The sequence below is a fragment of the Colletotrichum higginsianum genome, chromosome 4, assembly GCF_001672515.1.
Source record: "Colletotrichum higginsianum IMI 349063 chromosome 4, whole genome shotgun sequence".
Lineage (NCBI taxonomy): Eukaryota > Fungi > Ascomycota > Sordariomycetes > Glomerellales > Glomerellaceae > Colletotrichum > Colletotrichum higginsianum.
In genome coordinates, this window is record NC_030957.1 from 1,793,467 (window position 1) to 1,813,292 (window position 19,826).

Below are 19,826 nucleotides of genomic sequence, written 5' to 3' on the forward strand. Positions count from 1 at the left end.
CTGAACAACGAAGTGCACCTCATCGGGCAACTACTCTTGTACTCAGTAGCCATTTCGGAGTTTAAAAATTACTCGCATGACACGGATAATTGATGTCAAGGATGAATTTGAGGCATCGAAGACCACGAAGCACTCAGTATCCCACCCGAACGATGCTGAGTTCGTGATCCTGGCCGTAACTAGCAGCCAGCCTCCTCCAGTCGATGGGAATCAGCTGCCACGGCCCCTTCCGGTGTCCCTTGCAACAAGCAACACCCTCATGAAACTCACACCAGAAGTCGCGGTGAATCGGATCGACGTAGAGCTCAGCCGTGTCCAGATCTGGGTCAGCCAGCAGCCGCAAGAGCGCCTTGAACGGCTGCGAGCGCGCAAACGCGTCGTCCCGCCGCGTAATAGCGGCCCTCCGTGACTGCGCGTCAGCGGCGTTCTGATTGAAGACCACCTTGTCGGCGCTTGTCGGGTACAGTACGAGCTTGAGGTGGCGCAGGGCGCCGTTGAGGATCATGTCCGCGATGGCCGGCGAGACATGGGCCAGGAAGACGTTACCCAGGCGGCCCGGCGAGAGCTCGAGGTACCGGAGGCGGCGGCGGGCCCTTTCGTTGCCGAGGAGCCAGGGCACGCTGGTGTCGCAGATGGCGCGCTCGACGGCGGCGCGCGGCCCAGTCTGAAGGTTGAGGACAAAGCGGTTCTGCTCGTAGAAGAGGGTAGAGCCGGCAGAGTAGAGGAGCGGATGTGAGAGTAGCAGGTGGTGCGGGAATGGGATCTCTGCGGCCTCGGTGGGGCCGATTTGAATGGGGTTCGGGAGCAGGCAGAGATATGCTATGATTTGGTCCCGGATCTCGAGGGGGAGGTCAAAGAACTTGCCAAAAGTGCGGTTTGCCATCCTGGCGACTGTTGCACACCTGATGTCGGAGGTCAATCAAGTCTTTGCCCGTCTTCTGGTTTCAAGGGATATCCAAAAGATCTTTGGTGTTGATTAAGAAGCCGACAACACGAGCTAAGAAGTGGCTTCGTGAGTGAGAGAGAATGAGTAATCGAGAGCGACAGCTTCTGAGATAAAGAGTGTGGGGCATCCGGTTACCTAATTGGCCAGGGCATTGCTGTGTCCCGCTGTGGCGACTGCATTTTCACACCGTTCTTCTGCCCTCGTCAGTTCTATTTCGACTTCACCTCGAGCCATCGCCAAGGTTGTCGATCCCGTAGGAGAGGTATTATTTAGCATTCTAGAAATTTCCTACGAAGTTTTATAGTTCTAGAAGCTTCCGAGGAAGAGATACACCTTGGAGGACGGATGGAACGTAAAGAAACACTCGAATGTCAAGTGAGAGATGAACAAAGATCCTGTACAGTGTCGTCGCTGGTAGTCGGCGATCTTTAGCATATGATGGAGAGATGTCACACACGACAACATTGCCTAAGAGAATCCTTTCGTAGAGGCCATTCATCCATTAAGAGTGAGCAGCCGTGACCAGATCAGAAGCACCAGCCCTCTTCCAGGAATGAAAGTACACAGGTAAGGGAGATGACGAGCTGTGGTATACCCTCCTTGCCGTTTCGTCCGCCTGTACACGCTGCAGAATCAATGTGCCAGCAAGAAAGCAACAGGTGATCAAAGTCCTTTTTGATGCCATTTGGCGCCAAATGTTGCCTTTCCCAGTCAACCCGGGGTCGAGCCGGCGAGAAGGCGACAGCTGGCATCAACACAAACAATTCTCACTTATTAAACTAGAAGATGCAGTTCAATCACGGAGACGACCTTAGCCACAGCTGAGCAGCAAACAATTTCGTTTGTCGTCTGAAACCCGAACTTTTCTATTATTTGGTTTAACACTTCCATCTTATGTTTGGATCTCAAGCACAGCGTGTGTAGAAACGAGACAAGCCCATGACTGTAGAAGGAGGGTACAGCCTTGACAGAAGCTTAAAATCACGGTCTAGAGTGAATCATGTTGTCTCTCGGGTTTTCATCAGTCTGCTTCCCCATGACCTTCCCTGAGACGCTCGCCGCATTGCGTTGTCCTGACTTCATTAGCCTCCATTTACCGCTAACATCCCCCAAGAAACAAACACACAACACACATCATCTGCTTCTCTAATGCTCATCAATATGACTGCGCAGCCGATCCACGTTCTTTGACTTGCCTGTCTATTGCTGAGTGACCACATCACTCCAGAAATCCTCGACATTGCCAACTTTTAAAACTTGCCGCGTTCTTATATCACCTTATCCACTGAAATCTGGCTCTATTTTATGCAGATGGTGGGTGACCAGCGTGGTGACGCAATTTCTCCTCAAGACCAACCATAGCGACCCCAGCTAGCCGAAGCCATTGAGATTTGTATTGCTGACGGTTGACTGTTTCCCACGATTTGCCAGACACGAAGACTCTTTAGAAGGGGCCATACAGTCCATCACATGGAGCGTAAAGGGGCAAAATTGAAGTAGACGTAATTTCATTTCATGTCGCCCTGATCCTTTCTACAGTATCTATGAAAGCCGTAGAAGACGGCACCGGAAGGCATTCCTACTCGCCCGAGAGTCATGCCAGAGTCGTGTCGTGTGTGTGTGGGGGGGGGTTGTGGAGGTATATGGTGAGGGGGAGGCGGCTGGAAGAAAGGAGGAACTTTTAAGTGCCTTTTGATATCACCTGACCCAAATTATTCGCATCCTGCCTGGCCGTAATCTGCTCGGCCACCCAAACGCAAGAAAGTTGAACCAGATACACCGCAATAAAGCGGCCTTGTCAGAGCCGTGAATATTCTCCGCGCGTCAAAACACAAGATGTCTTCTTGTTTGTTTCAACACTTAGCGGGAGGACATGGCCTTGGTCACGAGGCGCTTGAGAGCAAGCTCCTGCTTCTTGAGGTCATCGGCACCAGCGTCAGTGATCTCGAGAGAAGCCATGGCCTCGGAGACCTGCTGCTCGATCTTGTCCTTGTGGCCACGCTTGAGCTTGAGGGACAGAGTCGGGTCGGAGATGATCTCCTCAACACGGCTGATGTAGGACTCGAGCTGCTGCTTGGCCTCGAAGCGCTTGGAGAAAGCCTCGTCGTTGGTCTTGAACTTCTCGGCGTCTGTTAAAGAGTTAGTGTCCAAGGCCATCATGTGTGGACTATCGAACTGCACGTACCGGAGATCATGTTCTCGATCTCGTGGGAAGAGAGCTTGCCAACAGAGTTGGAAATGGTGATGTTGGCGGAGCGACCAGAGGTCTTCTCGGTGGCGGTGACCTTAAGGATACCGTTGACGTCGACCTCGAAGACGACCTCGAGGACGGCCTCACCAGCCCTCATGGGAGGAATAGGAGCAAGGGTGAATTCACCCAGGGAGGTGTTGTCCTCGCAGTTGACACGCTCACCCTGGAAGACGGGGAACTGAACGGTCTGCTGGTTGTCGGCAACAGTGGTGAAGGTGCGTTTCTAGTGTTCACGTTAGACTAGGGACGGTAAAAGTTGAGACGGAAGTAGGAAGGAAGGAACAGGGAAGGAAATGATTTGGGAAGGGGGAAGGAGTTAGGCAGAACAGGGAAGGAGCAACTTCGGGCAACGTTGTGATGTACACCCTAGCAAAAAAATTGCTTCAGGAGGGAAAACTCCAAAAAAAAATCGAGGAAAATTAGAGGCAAAGGAAAAGACCAAAATCTGACCTTAATAGTTGGGACTGACTGCCCGCGAGTGACGACAGGAGCGAAGATGTTACCCTCCATGGCGACACCAAGGGAGAGGGGAACGACGTCGAGCAGGAGAAGGTCGGCGGTCTCGGCGGAGGTGGCCTTGCCGGAGAGGATACCGGCCTGAACGGCAGCACCGTAGGCAACGGCCTCGTCGGGGTTGATGCTCTTCTCGAGCTTCTTGCCGTCGAAGAACTCGGACAGGAGCTTCTGGATACGGGGGATACGGGTAGAACCACCAACGAGGACGATCTCGTCAACGCCAGACTTCTCGATGGAGGCGTCCTTGAGAACCTGGGCAACGGGGTCCAGGGTACCGTTGAAAGCCTTGGCGTTCAGGTCCTCGAAACGGGCACGGGTGATCTGAGTGGTGTAGTCCTCGCCATCGAAGAGAGAGTCGATCTCGATGGTGGTCTGGGCACCGCTGGAGAGGGTACGCTTGGCACGCTCGCAAGCAGTGCGGAGACGGCGGAGGGCACGGGGGTCGCCGGAGAGGTCCTTCTTGGTCTTGCGCTGGAAGTCCTTCTTGCAGTGGTCCAAGAGGTTGGTGTCGAAGTCCTGACCTCCCAAGTGGGTGTCACCGGCAGTAGCCTTAACGGTGAAGACACCACCCTGGATGTTGAGGAGGGAAACATCGAAAGTACCACCACCCAAGTCGTAGATAAGGACGTTGCGCTCCTTGTCAGACTTGCCAGCACCAAGACCGTAGGCAATGGCGGCAGCGGTGGGCTCGTTGATGATACGGAGGACGTTGAGGCCAGCGATGGCACCGGCATCCTTGGTGGCCTGACGCTGGTTGTCGTTGAAGTAGGCGGGGACGGTGATGACAGCCTTCTCAACCTTCTTGCCGATCTTGACCTCGGCAATCTCCTTCATCTGTTGTGGGGGTCAGCATTTTTTCAGTGTGGTCTAGATTTTCCTTTGTCCGCCGGTATATCTCCGGTGGACATTTCCGAAGCAGACGCACCTTGAGGAGGACCATGGAGGAGACCTCCTGGGGGGAGAAGGTCTTGGTCTCGCCGAGGTACTCGACCTGGACCTTGGGGTTGCCACCCTCGTCGACAACCTTGAAGGGCCAGGACTCGATGTCCTTCTTGACGGTGGGGTCATCGAAGCGGCGACCGATGAGACGCCTGTGTACAAGTGGATGATGATTAGCGACTGTAGTGAAGATAAAAATTCTCCGCAATCGTAGGAGTAAATAGTGCCAGGTTACCCCTCCCAGGGCGGGGAAAATTCTCACTCAGTCCGGGAGGGGAAGGCAAAGATCGCGGAGCGGCGACGATAGAGGCAAGGTCACTCACTTGACATCGAAGACGGTGTTGATGGGGTTCATAGCAGCCTGGTTCTTGGCGGCCTCACCAATCAGACGCTCCTTGTCGGTGAAGGAAACGAAAGAAGGGGTGGTGAAAGAACCCTGCTCGTTGGCAATGATCTCGACATTGGTGCCCTCGTACGTCGCAACGCAAGAGTAGGTAGTTCCTGCAAAGGAGAGGCACCGTTAGCTCGATTCTTTTATTTGCGAAGAGAGCTATGAGCTTCTTCGACAATGTCTTGTCGACAATTGATGGTTGATGATGGTGAGTCGGGCCAAGGTAGCAGCCCATGGTGTTGCGAGAGCCATCCCGGAGAGGGGAGACATCGACGACCACGACCGAACCCGACACCGTTCAAACCATCGACCATCGATGGGAGGGGAAATCAAACATACCCAAGTCGATGCCAATGGCACCATCGTAAACCTCGTCCGCCATTTTGAAAGATTTGGATTGCACAAGACAAAAAAACGACCTGTGTGAATGGGGGAGGGGAGGATTGAAGATTGGGAGGTTTGCGCGGAGGGGAAAGATATGTGAATGAGGAGGGCGAGCGGGCGACGTGGGGTCCTTTCAAGAAGAATTTCTCTCGCTCCAGGTCTCTCACTCAACACAGGATTTTTTTGTGAAGGCCGAAAAAAAAAATCAATTTCGACTTTTTTTCTGGGTCCCTCCCCTAGCCCCACACAATCCCCCTCAGCGCTCAGACCGGGTTAGCGCCATACCACCATGCCACAAATCTCGAGATTCGAAAGCGGCGAAAGGAATTTTTTTGCCCTTTTCCCGCTGTGGCCCCCGCCTTGGAGCCCCTTGCTTGCCTTGCTGGTGGGATTCCATTTTATCTTATCGGACCCCGGCTCGCTACTTTTTCGCTTCGCCTCCTAATATTGTAACCGGATTTCACTGTCGTCTATCTGTATCCGTACTCTGTACAGGCCAACGTTCCGATACTCCTCGCTGCCGGCGCTTAACACCATTGCAGGTTACTCACTGCTCAGCCCTCCCGACCTTGCTTGACATTGCTTCTCTCACCGCCTGACTCGACCTGGAAAAGCAACCTAGATGCCTGGCAGTGGGTTCCCAACCTTTTGTGGCAAAACCACGGGAGACCCTTCCTTCCAGCGGCAAACCGGTCTCAACTGATGTTGGCCTGGGCTGTTCAGCCCAAGGCCTTTATGCAGATATATCGGGCTCCCCGAAGTCGGTTGCCTTGCCAAAGGACCCAGGATCCCTTTCAAAATTTGACCATTTCCTGCTCTCTGAGATTCTCATGCACATATGTCACCTGTCCCCTCTCCAGCAGTCTTGACCGTTCAAGGGGTCCTTCCTAACCTGTCAATGCCTGCTTAACAATTGGCTAGGTTGTCACGCCGTCCCTCTTCAGATGAACCGGCAACGTCTCTCAGAAACACACCCCAACATCGCAAACTGAGAGTGGACTTTCAGAGGCATGTCCTATAACCGCGGGCTTGATGACTACGGCAATCTCAAATTGACTGAGCAGTCTGAGCTTGCCACGGGACGGGTGGGGGTGCACCACTGGCGACTGGTACCTAGATACGCTAGTAAATTTGTCCTGGGAACAAGACTTGCAGCCCTCATCCCCCGCCTTCATGCACACAACCACACTGATTGCCAATATATCTATCTCAACCTTCGGAGTTCCTCAATTCTATTTGTCGGTCAGTGACCGTCATATCATCACCCTGCGCCGATGGTTTAGTGGTAAAATTCTCCGTTGCCATTCAGCAGCGTCGGGGAGCCGGGGGTTCGATTCCCCCTCGGCGCATCGAAACTTTTTGGTGTCCTTTTTTAATGCTCCCTTTCACACAAAGTCATGAAGGAGCAATCGGCTGTTATAACATCGTGTATCTAATTGTACTTGTCCCCCCACTCTACAAGATGAATTCCATTCACCCAACGCCAACAAGCTGCAGAAGCCTCAGAACTGTTAGATGCCGAATGGCCTTTCGCTACATAGTGTATGACAATGTACCACGGAGCAAGCTAAACAGACGTCCGGCTCGGCGGAAGCTGACTCCCACCCAGAGCGGCTTGACAAACTGCTACACCATATCTGAAAATTCGAAACCAGGGCAACCGGCCCGCAAGGAGTACAATCGATATTACGAAACAGATGATTGAGAGGATGTACAGTGCCCGCATCAACAAGTTCCTCCTTGACAAGTGTTTGGGAGGCCCTTGTCTAAACTGGGCCGCGTCATCTTGGTCATTGTCGAGCCCCTGATAGTAGACAACTTGCGGGGGTAACAAAGTCGTCTTGTGAAAGCCAAGGGGTTTCTCGCCCTCGGCGCCGGCGATGAGCGTGAGCCGTTGGACACGAGGCACCACCGAAATCATAACCCTGGCAGTCCTTTTTGGAGGCTTGCGGTCATCACGCCCTCGACGAGATACCCCACCAGTAAGCGTTTTGTTGCGCTCTCGCTCCATTACCTCGCGTTGATGCTTCCTGTACACCTCCGGATAGAGCTCGGCTTGGTCCGGGAGGTAGCGTTCGCCCGGAAGCCGCCAGTCGAACTCGAGGACAGCGGGCGACATTCGGACGTTGACGGCGAACCATGCCGCATATGCAGTGTCTTGGTGTATTCTCTGGAAGACAGATCGGATCGAGGGGTTGTTGCCGTTCTTAGGCCATGTCATCCGAACCCATGTCAGGGCGGGATGAAGGAGCTTAAACACTCTTGAGGCAAATTGGTCCACGTGTGCCCAGAAGTGTGGCGGAAGACCCTGTGTCTCGGCAAGAAACATTCTCACTGTCGTCGCTCTCAGTTTTGAACGACGGAAACCTGGATGAAGTGAGTTACAGGGTCTTGGACGCATCACTCAAGCCAAGGGGGTCACTCACCTTCGTGCCCGATAAACTGTTCATCCTGACGCATAAGTGTCTGCCTTTGCTTATCGTCTGCCCCGAAAAGCTGTACGGAGAACAACTGTCTCGAGTATATCTCCATGAAGACCGCCAGCATCACAGCTGGGCGCTTCGTGCTGCATGCCATCAAATCATCCCATGGGTTTGGGTCCGAAGGGCTCGGCCGTGCGATTGGTCGTACAATAGACTCCAAGTCACCGTCTTTGCGTCCAGCATCAATGGTCCAGATGGAACCTTGTGGCGGGATGTCGCCAACTCTAAACATATCACCAACGTGGAGCATTACATTGGACACAATGGCGGTATAATGCTTTGCAAAGAAGTCGTCTGTGAGCTGGCTTTCGGGGAGGCTCCATTGAAGAGGAAGACGATTGGGGAGGAAGCCTTCCAGTTCCTTCATGTCTTCGGCCATGATTGTTTTGGCCGTCGATGGCTTGGTTGCCGAGGGTATCGATCGCTGACTGATGTTGGCTGCGCCTTGCCTACGTTGTCTGGTCGCCTGACTGCCTTGACCATGTTTGGAGGGCGACATCTCGAATATCGTGGTGCTCTCTGAAGTGCAAACGAGGGGGGAAAGAAAAGAAGATGAGATGAATCACGTTTGCCTCCAAGAGATGGCAAGTCCAGCGATGGGCGTTTCCTTACTCAAATGTGGCCTTTGTGCTCCGGAATGGCAATATTGACATATCATTGTCGACGTCCATGGCGCTTGCTGGAACTTATATATGTTGTCTCGGTTGGGCAACGCCTGTCAAAGTGGGATACGCTGGTGGTCCCGACAATGAGTTCTTTTAGACACAGTACGCTCCTTGTCCTTTTTAGTAAGGGCAAAGTGTAACGCCTGGAAAGGCACACAGTATAAGAGGCTCGATGAGTTCTTCGCTGGTACGCAGGTTTTGTCGCCGTCTTCTCACGAGCCAATCGCCCGAAGACGACACGGACCTCGGTACCATGAACTGAGGCATAAAGAAAAGAAAGATGTTCCATGAATTCCTATCGAGCATCAATTGATGTACGTTGCTTGCGGTGTCACGCAGGGCAGATAATGGACTCGACGAGCGCACAGAGATTCAACCACTGGGCAGTAGAACATACAATCAAAGACCGCTTGGTCCTTCCCCCTGCGGTTCCGATCTGCTTTCATTAGTGAAGCAGGGAGACTTGGAAGGGACGATGCTATTTCTGTTTGAAATGTTGTACAAATCGAAAAGAGAAATGATGACCTTGATACAAAGGCATAGTACATCGTAGGCTGGTCGACAGAGTTCCGGGCGATAATCGAGGCATGCCGAGGGTCCACAGGCTAGAACAAGTAGGGTAACCTGGTTCAAACAAGTCCCCAAAGCCATTTCACTCGAGGCTGACCTCGAGTCACACCATAGTTGACTTTTAGAATGCATAAGAAGAGGGTGCTGGGTGACGCTGAAGTGTTTGACTCGGGACCAATGGGACATGGTCGGACAAAGGGACACTGTAAGGAATGGGGGACGGAGACGGGGAGCGGCGTAAGATAGAGGTCATTTGAACAGACCGGATAAAATAAAATAAAAACTTCAAGGACTGAACCGAAAACATACGAACTTTGTACCTCGGGGGTGGGAAAAGGGTGTGATCTCGAAACAAGGATGTGGCCTTTGGCGTAGGAAGGGGCAGTAGACGGGGTCAGGAGAGGACCCTCGGGCCAGGCCGATAATTTTCTGAACGACCAGAAAGAGGCAGAGAGAGAGGGAGCTAAAGATCGAGGGAAGCACACGCGAACAACGACACCGATGACAGGAGCATTGTCTGATAAATGGATGGCACTGACATGCAGACCCCTTGAGACACGAGAGATACGTGAGTTTAGCTTCCTTGGATGTATCTAATTCGGAAGGGCATGGAGCTTCGACTAAGTGACTTTCCCAAGTACAACAGGGTACAGAGTGACTAGACCGCCAGTTGACAAAGCAGCAAAGCGGATTAGCTGATGGAGTCATGATACTACCCAGGTACCTACATCGTACTGTAGACAATGAGGGAGGTATGGAATACCTCCTGGCAAACAACAAACGATAGGCCAGTCTGCAAGGTTTGCCAGCCGGTACGTGCAGCCATTGGAGCACGTTGACAACAAACCTCCACCGGGACTGCTTAAACTTCCGCAAACCTAGTCTCTCTCGAGGTGACCACATCGGCATTAGTGCCGTCAGGCTGGACTCACCTCCGCTCTCACCTCTCACCTCTCACCTTTCACCTGGGGCTCGCTGTCATCGGGGCTTTCCTTCGCCCTAACCACACCCTGGGACCAACTCGGTGGGTGGACGGCGGGCGGTACCTGCCTTACGTGCTGAGCTAAGGTCGTAATTGCGCAAAAAAAGGGCTTCACCTTTCACTGAGGTCCAAAATGGAACCCACTTTTTCGATGTCTTCTTGCCCTCCGGTTGGCGGATCAAGGGTCTCCCGCTTGGGCATTTTTTTGCGACCGGCAAGGCCCTCTTGGTGCACGCTCTCTCTCTACTCTGCTGTGCTGCCGAGCGCAATCCTTTGCCAAAGTGCAAACCCATCGCAATTTCCTATCCGGACCTCATCGTCAACTCTACGAAGAAGAACGTCGTCGCCCGTTCTTGCCTTCCTCTAACCCGCCTTCTCCGAAATCTCACTGACTTTGCCTGGCGCAACGTCGGAACCTCCGCCACATTCAAGTCTCTGGAAGGAAGCAATCGCCGCCCCCCAGTGCCTTTTCAACAGTGAAGCGAGTAACCGTCGTCACCACCACCACAACCTATATTGTCCAGCCACTCTCGAGCGGAACCCTCCCACTTACCAACTCTTCCAACTTCATTCGCGACCACCATCCTATTCATTTTGGCCGCCCGCATTCGGTCGAGATACATCTCCTCGTCTTTCCCTCCATAGAGTCTGCTTCCCCCAGCGTCTCTATCACTTCTACCCCTCATCGGTCCGATCTTGAACCAACACTGCACCTTCGATACCACAACAACCCCGTCACGATGGCGACCACTGTGCAAACACCCACGAACCCCGACCAGCAGGTCGACCTCTCCACCATTCCCATCTCCCCCGAGGGTGCTGAGAAGAGCGAGACCAAGGAGAACGATGCCGAGAAGCCCGTCACTGTCTTCCACGACAAGGAGAACTTCAACGTCAAGCACCCTTTGCAGAACAAGTGGACTCTGTGGTTCACCAAGCCCCCCAGTGGCAAGGTCAGTTCGCCTTGTTGGAGACTCGCAAACAATCGCATACTGATATGGCCCAGGGTGACAACTGGAACGACCTTTTGAAGGAGGTCATCACCTTCAACTCGGTTGAGGAATTCTGGGGTGTCTATGTATGTGCACCTTCCTTCCCCACGACCCCTCTATTCACTTACTAATTGGCCTTCAGAACAACATCGCTCCCGTCTCCGAGCTGGCCCTCAAGTCCGACTACCACCTCTTCAAGGCCGGTGTCCGCCCCGAATGGGAGGATGCTCAGAACAAGCATGGTGGCAAGTGGTCCTACCAGTTCAAGGAGAAGCGCAGCATCCCCATTGATGACCTCTGGCTCCACGTCATGTTGGCCGCTATTGGCGAGACCCTCGAGGGTGAGGACGACGGAGAGGTTATGGGCGTTGTTGTCAACGTACGCAAGGCTTTCTTCCGTATTGGTGTCTGGACTCGTACCATCGGAAAGAGCATTCCTGGCCGTGGCGATGGCGATGTGGCCGGTGGCAAGGGCCGTTCCCAGGATAAGGGCCGTGATATCCTCTTGAGCATCGGCAAGCGCTTCAAGGACATCTTGAACCTCCCGCCCACCGAGGTCGTCGAGTTCTCGGGCCACACCGACAGCGCGCATAGCGGAAGCAGCCGTGCGAAGGCCAAGCACACCGTCTAATACAATCGCCCGAACATCTGGAATAACACAATACATGACACACCACTGCATTTTATCGGACTTGGTTGGCCCCTCATCCCGTCGAGGAGGTCAACTCGCGTCTGCATGATATCACTCCCCGTCGCATTTCTCAGCCGACACCGTCCCCAATCTTTTTGACCCTATGCCAGTGGAGGATGATAACGGGGCAATGCTAATGCATCGATGATCACGCATCTCTGGGGCGGAAAGGGTTCTCTCATGATAGTCTTTGGAGCTCTTGACGAAGGCGTTGCTGTGAAGAGAAAAAAGAGATCAATGGGTTTTTTTTTGGAACTTCTAGACGGCCATGATCGACAGTACATAGGCGGATACAAATATCCGGAATAGATACCTAGGTTTAGGCCGAATCGCCTTGGTGCGCGTGCACACACGACCAGCCGAAGTGAGGGAAGTGACTTTTTTCCATTTCGTGCAGGCTTCTACTACCCTCGACTCTATCCAAGATTTCTCTTCTACTCAAAAACGTGCTCGCAATTATTCACGGCTTGCTATACACAAACTTTCTTCTCCTGTCTACAATACTATCATTACATTTCGTCACCACTGAACTGGTCCTCGAAAACGGCCTGGACCAGCTGTTTCTTGTTGATTTTACCCATGGCGTTGCGAGGGATGTGATCGACAACCTTGAGGACCTGGGGGATCTTGTAATTGACAAGGCGGTCGCGGAGAGCCCTCCGCATGGCCATCGGGGACCAGTGGGGGACAACGTCCTTGTTGAGGATGACGACGGCGCCGACCTTGGAACCCCACTTGCCCGAAGGAACGGCGACGACAGCCGCCTCGGCGACTTCGGGCAGCGAGAGCAGCTCGCGCTCAACCTCAAGGGCACTGACTTTTTCGCCACCCGTCTTGATGATGTCGGCGCTCTTGCGGCCCTGGATGAAGTACAAGTCGCCCCTGGCCCAGGAGGACTGGGCCGGGTTGGAGCCGGCGTTGGGGACGGGCCTGCGGACGGCGACGTCGCCCGTCTTGAACCACCTGCCCTTGCCGTCCTCCCCTTGGACGAACTCCTTAGCCGTGGCCTCAGGGTTGCGCCAGTACTCCTTAAAGACGGTGGGGCCGCGGAGCTGGATCTCGCCGGACCGCTCACGGCCGGTGTCCGGGTCGACGTCCTCGCCGGGGGGGATGACGAGGCCGGTATCCATGTCGACGAGGCGGGCCTCGACGCCGGGGAGGGGCCAGCCGACACTGCCGTCGACGCGGTCGGCGAAGTCGAGGCCGCAGGAGAGGGCCATGCCCACCTCTGTCATGCCGTAGCGCTCGAGGAGGACGTTGCCCTTGGACAGGGTCTTCCACGATTCCTTGATGGGTGTCGGCAGGGCGGCGGAGCCGGAGATGGCGAGGCGCATGTGCCGCGGGGAGACGGCCTCGCGCGTCGGTTCAGCGGGGTCGAGAGGCAGGTTCTTGTGGACTGCGAGGAGGCGGGAGTAGACCGTTGGGACGACGGTGAAGAACGTGATCTTCTCCCGGGGGATGGCGTGCGTGCCGTTGACGCCATTGGTGCCGTTGGCGCCGTTAGTCACACCGTTGGCGACGCCGTTGCTCTGGATGAAGGGTGCGGCGAGACGCCTCCAGACGGCGTCGGCGTTGAAGGGGAACATGAACTCGATCGTGGAGCCGGAGAGGAGGGGCGTGAGGACAGCGTTGACGGTGCCGTGAATGTGGTGGAGGGGGAGGACGTGGAGGAGGTGGTCCGTAGGTGTGTAGTTCCATGCCTCAATCAGAGACTGGGACTGTGCCGTCAAGACGGACTGGGGGAGCAACACGCCTTTCTCGGAGGGTGTTAGTATCGCCTGGTGTTGGCAGAGGGAGGTTCAATGGGTACGGACCGGCCTGTTTGTGGTGCCCGAGGTGTACAGCATCATGCCGGCGCTGTCTACGTCGGCGGCTTCGAGTTCGACTCGCTCATGCGCACCGCCGCCGAGGTGTTTCTGCAGCTCGACCTGTGTAGGGTTCGAGATGAGTTCCGTCGCGAGGACCTCTCTCGCCTTGGCAGCAAACTTGGCAGAGGATACGAGCAGCGACGCCTCGCTCTGGTTCAGGATGTATTGGAGCTCCGCCGCGGGGAAGGCTGGAGAGAGGGGCACGGCGATGGAGCGCGCAGCAAATGCGGCGAGGAGAGTCACTAGGAGGCAAGCAAGCACATGTCAGGACCGCAGCGCACTACTCGACTCACAGCAAGGGGAAGCTGTGGAAGGCATATCGGGGGCACGCGACTTGGCTTACCTACATAGTCGTAGCTGTTCTCTACCAGGAAGGCGATGCGCTCGCCGCTAAGGTCCGGCTTGCCGGCCGAGTCCAGCAGCTTGTCTCGGGCGCGGCGCACGTCGCCGAGCAGCTCCCCGTACTTGAAGCGGCGGCCAGAGAGCGAGTGGACGACGGCGGTGGACTCGGGGTCGTGCTGGGAGATGGCCTCGAAGAGGGGAAGTCTTGGGAGAGAGGTCGTAGAAGCCATTCTTGCGGATCGCGATGCGCAGGCGGCAGCGAAGAATCGGGATATCGGTCGGAAGGAGTTGCTTGCGGGAGCTGTAGCACCGGCGGCGACGGCGGCGGCGAGGATGACGGGGGCGGCTGAGAAAGGGGATATTCGGCAGCAGCAGCAGCAGCCGGGCCGTCGAGCTACATTCCGTAAACCGGAGGGCAACATGGAAGTGTGGGGGAGAGGGGGGGGAGGGGGGAAGGGGGTTGATATGCGTCGTTATCAATGGCGTTATGATGGAAACGGATCGGACCACGGAGTTGTTGGACGGAGTGGATATTGGGGGAGGGGACGGACCCTGGGCTTCGATGATTGCCCTCGGATGTTGGTGGTGGTGGGCGAGCGCGGCGCGCGTGTGTGTAGGAGTGCGTACGGGTGGTAATTCTTTTTGGTTGGTGTCACTGTCAGGTCCCGGATCGGACTTCTCCCTGCAGGGCCGCCGGTAGGATCTGCCGAAGACCGGACGGAAAACTTGAGTTGTGGGTATGTGGCTTGCCCGGGCTACACTATCGAGGTAGTTGAGGCTTCACTACGGAGCTACTGGCAAGAAGCTCTGACTCTGTACCAGTACCACAACACACAGTGAAACGAGCAGAAGTGCGGGTGGGAATTCAGATCATGGATGCCCAGTTGCGGTTTTGGATCCGGCGTCTTGGGTTTGAAAGCCCATCTCGCTCCACGGTCCACACGCCCTAAAGTACGTACACCACCCGACCATTAGGTAGTGGCGGGGACCGGTTGAACGCCAACTCCTTCTCCTCCTCCCTGTCCCACCCAGGCGCTATGCAATGGAGGGACGGATAGTTGGAGGGAAGGATCTTAGCTGTCTTGCTACATCTGCTGGTGCTGGTGCTGGTGCTGCCGCCGCCGCTGGTGCTTCTGCTGCATCCTCTGCCGCTGCCGAACGTTGATGTTACCGTACCACACGTCACTCCATTTGATCATCCATGCAAGGTGCCTGTGATTGGGAAAGCTCCCCCGCCCGCATGCATTGGCGACATTGTGAATGAACAGCTGGATATTCTGGAACCGGGAATCTTGGTGATCAGGTGCCCAAGTAGTGCTTTGGGCGGGAAGTTCAAGGTGTTTAGAGAAGAGGGCAAAGCGGAGCTCTTCTGCAGTGCTGCAAAACCTCTCTCTCGTGTACACCTTTTCTTGTGATGCGCGGTGACGGGGGTTTGGGGGCCAGCCAGCGTTCGGGAAAGACGCGGTGAGCAGAAATGGAGAATTGGTAATGTGGGACTGGGTGGAGGAGGAGTCATCGAAGAAAGTGAGAGGTGCGTGTCGGGGTTGTCCATGTGCTTGCTGTTGCTGCCGCCTGCGTGTGTTCTCCAGTTGTTCTGCTATGTGTTCCAGTTGGTCCACAACGTCCAATAAGGCGCTAGCGTCAAGACATGGGGATGCACGGGTTTGGGCTTTTCGAAGAAGAAGCAAAGAAGGGCGGTGGGCTTAACAGACTTCTCGGACTGCAAAAGCAAAGCTAGCTTAGTCGGCCAGTGAGCGAGCGAGCGAGCGACCACCACCTCGGCACCTCCTGCTCACACGATACATGAGAGGGCAAGACCGGGGGATAGCCCGGAGGGCGGAGGGGAGGGGATGCCAAAACAGACCTGGCAAGGAGAGGACAATCTGATTTTTTTTATAGATTTGTGACAACGCAAAAAGAACGACAAGAGGGTTGCGACCCACGGCGTAATAGCAGAAACAAACGAGACGAGACGAGAAAAGAGGTCTGGTCTGGTCCTCCTGTGAGACCTGCCAGTGGCCACCACTGAGTGACTGCACCGCTGGAATTGCTCGTTGGTGGCCCGTGGGGCCCCCGGTTACCAACCGGAAGGACAGAAGTAACGTCCCCCCCCGCCCGCTGATTGGCCGCGCGAGGGGTAGTCGCATGTGCCATGTTGCCTGCCAAGCCCATCCCGCATGCCTGCTCTTCATTTCCCTCACCGACACACCGAACCTTCTCTGTATTGTATCGGGCCTGTGTGTGCGAGGGAAAATCTGCTGCTCGTTTCTCCATCCTCCCACATCATCCATGCTCGCCTCCAGGTCCCAAGTTCCAGGGTCACACTTTTGCACACCGTACCTTTCGCGCGCATGCAGCCGCAGCTCCAGTCATTCTACTCTCCTCTCTCTACCTAAACCAAAAAAAGTTGTTGGGCTACCCATCCATACCGCACCACGCAACCAAACCACGGTCCACGCAGCTGAAGCAAGGACAGCTTTGCTTATTCTCCCCTGTCCGGCTTCGTACACCGTCCTCCGTCCAGACTCCTTTACCGCCGCACCGCATTGCAGCCCGCAAGCCGCCGCCGCGTACCTACTTCTACGTGCCCCTTCCCTCTTCACCTTCTTTCCTCCTTCCTCCCCTTTCCTACTCCCCCATGAACACATTCCGCCCCGTCGCTGGCAGAATTGGGAGTAGCTTGACCGGAGGAATAACCAAACTACACACACCAATGTTGCGAAGATACGCCCTCGGCTTCTCAGCGGGCGCTGCCAGACCCCTCGGAACCATGTCGTCCGCCACCCCCGTCGAGGATGCCATCCGGTCTAAGGTGCGATGCTCTTTGAGATGTACGGTGACGCAAGCACGAGCACACGCAGCTAACACGACGACCATTAGGTGGCCGCCGCCTTCTCCCCCACAACCCTCGAAATCTACAACGACTCCCACCTCCACAGCCACCACAAGGCCATGGCCGGCAGCACCTCCAAGGAAACCCATTTCAGGTACGACCCCCAAGTCCGATGTTCGTTAAATTGGAGCCGTCCACTAACTCCATTGCTTTACAGACTCGTTATCACGTCCGAGGCCTTCAAGTCTAAGATGCAGTCCGCCCGCCACCGCATGGTCTACGCCCTCCTCCGTGAGGAAATGGCCCGCGAGGGCGGCATCCACGCCCTTCAGCTCAAGACCCTTACTCCCGAGGAGGAGGAGCGACAAAAGGCCAAGAAGGCCGCCGAGGCCCAGTCTTCCGAAGACTCAGCTTGAAACCTACCAATAAAATACCACACAACCAATATACCCAACAAACCCCCTCGAGAGGAAATATAACCCTCCCGGAGGGCATTACGACACGAGAGATACGACCTTTTCCACCAGGAAAGAAAGACATGACGGAACACTAGGAAACCAACAGGGCAACTTACGGGATCACTTGAGAGAGGGGGGAAGGGTGTTTAGGTCATAGTAACGGAGTCGGGCCATGCTTTTGCTGCTGCGACACGGAAAACCAAACCCTATCATCTTGGGATCTATCTTCACATCTTATTGACGACTCGGATACGACGTAAGGTCATTAAAAATGGCAACATGTTTTCTTAGGCAACATTAGATACCTTCAAAGACTCTCCAGAGAGCCGGCCATGGAAAAAAAACGCACAAATAGATCCAGTCTTGCTAGATACAAGTCGATTGCTTGCGCAATTTGAAATTTCGTTCCTCATTTTCAGTTTCCGCTGTGAGATGTAAGCCTCGGCTGCGGCAGTGCAATATATTTCGGCACAGCCTTTTTGTATCACGAGTTCACCGTGGCATCAGCGTCACACAGTGCATTCCCACTTGCAGCGTAACGCACTGAATATCGATCCGTTCTTGGCACGGAAATAGGGGTATCATACATAAGTTTTCAAAACGCATCCTCCACCAGCCCAGCGCGGGCGACTTTCTGCACGGCCTACGGCACAGCAGTCTTTCCCAGATGCAACGTAACGAATATAACCGGCCTCGTCCATGCTCTCTCTGCACCTTGCTACTATGCCACTCGGAGGGAAAGTGGCATGGTTGTCTCCCCAATCAAGCCTCTACGACTTGGGAGCCATGGAACTGGGCGGCGGCGCCAGGCGCCCCTCCTTGGCCATCTTCTCAAGCTTGGCCCTCATTTTCCGCTTCTTTCTCTCCTCCTCCGTTTCGTTCTTGGGCTTTTTGATACGGTTGTCCGAAAGCGTCCTTTTCGGCGTGCCACCCCGCAGCGATTCTACGCTCGGTAAGGAGGCCGAGGGCGTGGTGGGGGTGAATGAGATGGGCAGGCTTCGGCGCACCGCGGGGTGTTGAGTCGGGGTCTTGACAGGAGCCGCCGAACCCCGAGCAGGCGTTTCTGCGACGATGTCGTTCCTGTCAAGTCTCGCAGGAATGGCATCCTTCCACTCCGACAGCATTGGTTTACGAACGGTCGTCTGCGTGGTCGGGATAGTGACGAGAAAGCGATCGTCGTGGGTTCGGTCGTTGTTGTTGTTGAAGGAACTGGCGTCGTTTGAGTTCGCCGTCCGAGGTCGCGGGGTACTGGAAACGAAGGTGATGTCCCCGTCCCTCGGGAGAGCGTTCCTGTGACGCTGGATGGCCGGAGCTGATGCTGGAGCGTCCCACAAGATTGGATGCTCTTTGATTGGCAATCTTTGTTTGCCCTTGTCCCCTTCAGGGAGGGGAGTACGCGATGCCATAGACATGAGGCCGTGGTCTTTGACTTTGATGCTGGCATGTGGTCCAATTGCAGGTCCCTTGTTTGCCTCTTGAGCAGTGACAGACGAAGGCTGATTTGGCAAAAGGGAGAGAGCGGCGGATGTTCTTCTCGCCTCATGATTTTCTGGTCGAGCCTCTGTGGGCTCAAATGTCTGGGCAACTGTCGCTTGAGGACCCTTCTCAAGTTGCAGCTCGGCCTTGTCGAAGGAAGGCATCTGTCCGGCTCCCAGATTCGGAGATGTCTTTACTAAAACAGACTCTTTTGCGGATTTGAATTCGCTGTGGTACACCTTGAAGACTTGGTGGAGGTTCTCCCGCGTCACAATGCCGCCTTCAAATGTCGGCCGGTCGACATGCTCAACGTACCACTGATAGGCCGAAAGTGGGGGTTCGTCGTCGTCCAGAGTTTCGATGTAAGGGACGAAGCCATCCACAAAAGCTCGAATAAAATCATCGTAGAGCCACTTGGGAAGCAGAAGTTTTCGGCGTAGGTCTTTGATGGTCAGACAAGCTTTTACGAAGTCGTCAATGCTCCCAGAATAGGAAGGGTATGCGCTACGGAAAGCCTCCAAAGGAGCCTGCGCAAAGGTCTTGCCCGTCACCTCCAGTGGCGGTTGAGGAATCCTCTCGACACGTCTTTGGTGGGTGCGAACGACCTGACTGACGAGTGCCTCTTGTGCGGCTTGAACTGCAGCCGGTGACTCGGGTGGCGAGGGATTCGGAACTCTCGCCTGGGTCAGGCTTTCACGCCGACTCGCTGGCCGAGATGATCCCCTGGAGACTTCCTCTGTCGTTCTTGCCCGATGGCTCGTTGTTCCTGCAATCTCCGTCCCGTAGAGATCAAATGTCATGTGGATGAGTTCCTCGGGAAATACGAGTTTGCCGTTCGTTTGGTGTAGGGTTGCGCGATGGAGAAGACCATCAGGTTCAGACCACAGTCGTGAAAGCCTGGTGCCATTTTTGATGGCCATGCTGGTGATTTTCTGCAAGGTCTCGAGGCTGCGATATGTCAGAGTCGACCGGAAATGGTTCAGCGTTGGCGGAAGCCAGTCGAGACCCTCTCTGTTCCACTCGCTGTCTAGATATGTGA

The 19,826-nt window shown here is 55.0% G+C and overlaps 7 protein-coding genes across 7 annotated transcripts; 2 read left to right on the forward strand and 5 right to left on the reverse strand.

Annotated features, from left to right (window-relative positions):
• Positions 1-133: 133 nt before the first annotated feature.
• Positions 134-883, reverse strand: CH63R_05843 (uncharacterized protein; the record flags this gene model as incomplete). Its single annotated transcript, XM_018300818.1, has 1 exon — positions 134-883. The coding sequence occupies one exon, from the start codon at positions 881-883 to the stop codon at positions 134-136; it is 750 nt and encodes a 249-aa protein (XP_018158668.1).
• Positions 884-2,806: 1,923 nt separating this feature from the next.
• On the reverse strand, positions 2,807-5,425 carry CH63R_05844 (Hsp70-like protein; the record flags this gene model as incomplete). Its single annotated transcript, XM_018300819.1, has 6 exons — positions 2,807-3,075; positions 3,132-3,420; positions 3,648-4,547; positions 4,639-4,804; positions 4,976-5,153; positions 5,383-5,425. The coding sequence occupies 6 exons, from the start codon at positions 5,423-5,425 to the stop codon at positions 2,807-2,809; spliced, it is 1,845 nt and encodes a 614-aa protein (XP_018158669.1).
• Positions 5,426-6,994: 1,569 nt separating this feature from the next.
• CH63R_05845 (uncharacterized protein) lies at positions 6,995-8,409 on the reverse strand (the record flags this gene model as incomplete). Its single annotated transcript, XM_018300820.1, has 2 exons — positions 6,995-7,794; positions 7,854-8,409. The coding sequence occupies 2 exons, from the start codon at positions 8,407-8,409 to the stop codon at positions 6,995-6,997; spliced, it is 1,356 nt and encodes a 451-aa protein (XP_018158670.1).
• Positions 8,410-10,867: 2,458 nt separating this feature from the next.
• On the forward strand, positions 10,868-11,750 carry CH63R_05846 (Eukaryotic initiation factor 4E; the record flags this gene model as incomplete). Its single annotated transcript, XM_018300821.1, has 3 exons — positions 10,868-11,080; positions 11,134-11,205; positions 11,262-11,750. The coding sequence occupies 3 exons, from the start codon at positions 10,868-10,870 to the stop codon at positions 11,748-11,750; spliced, it is 774 nt and encodes a 257-aa protein (XP_018158671.1).
• Positions 11,751-12,319: 569 nt separating this feature from the next.
• Positions 12,320-14,442, reverse strand: CH63R_05847 (AMP-binding enzyme; the record flags this gene model as incomplete). The annotated part of the gene is made up of 3 exons (XM_018300822.1): positions 12,320-13,567; positions 13,625-13,920; positions 14,022-14,442. 3 exons carry the CDS (start codon positions 14,440-14,442, stop codon positions 12,320-12,322), a joined length of 1,965 nt encoding a protein of 654 aa, XP_018158672.1.
• Positions 14,443-16,658: 2,216 nt separating this feature from the next.
• CH63R_05848 (BolA-like protein) lies at positions 16,659-17,269 on the forward strand (the record flags this gene model as incomplete). Its single annotated transcript, XM_018300823.1, has 3 exons — positions 16,659-16,832; positions 16,901-17,007; positions 17,071-17,269. 3 exons carry the CDS (start codon positions 16,659-16,661, stop codon positions 17,267-17,269), a joined length of 480 nt encoding a protein of 159 aa, XP_018158673.1.
• Positions 17,270-18,081: 812 nt separating this feature from the next.
• On the reverse strand, positions 18,082-19,707 carry CH63R_05849 (uncharacterized protein; the record flags this gene model as incomplete). Its single annotated transcript, XM_018300824.1, has 1 exon — positions 18,082-19,707. The coding sequence occupies one exon, from the start codon at positions 19,705-19,707 to the stop codon at positions 18,082-18,084; it is 1,626 nt and encodes a 541-aa protein (XP_018158674.1).
• Positions 19,708-19,826: the final 119 nt, after the last annotated feature.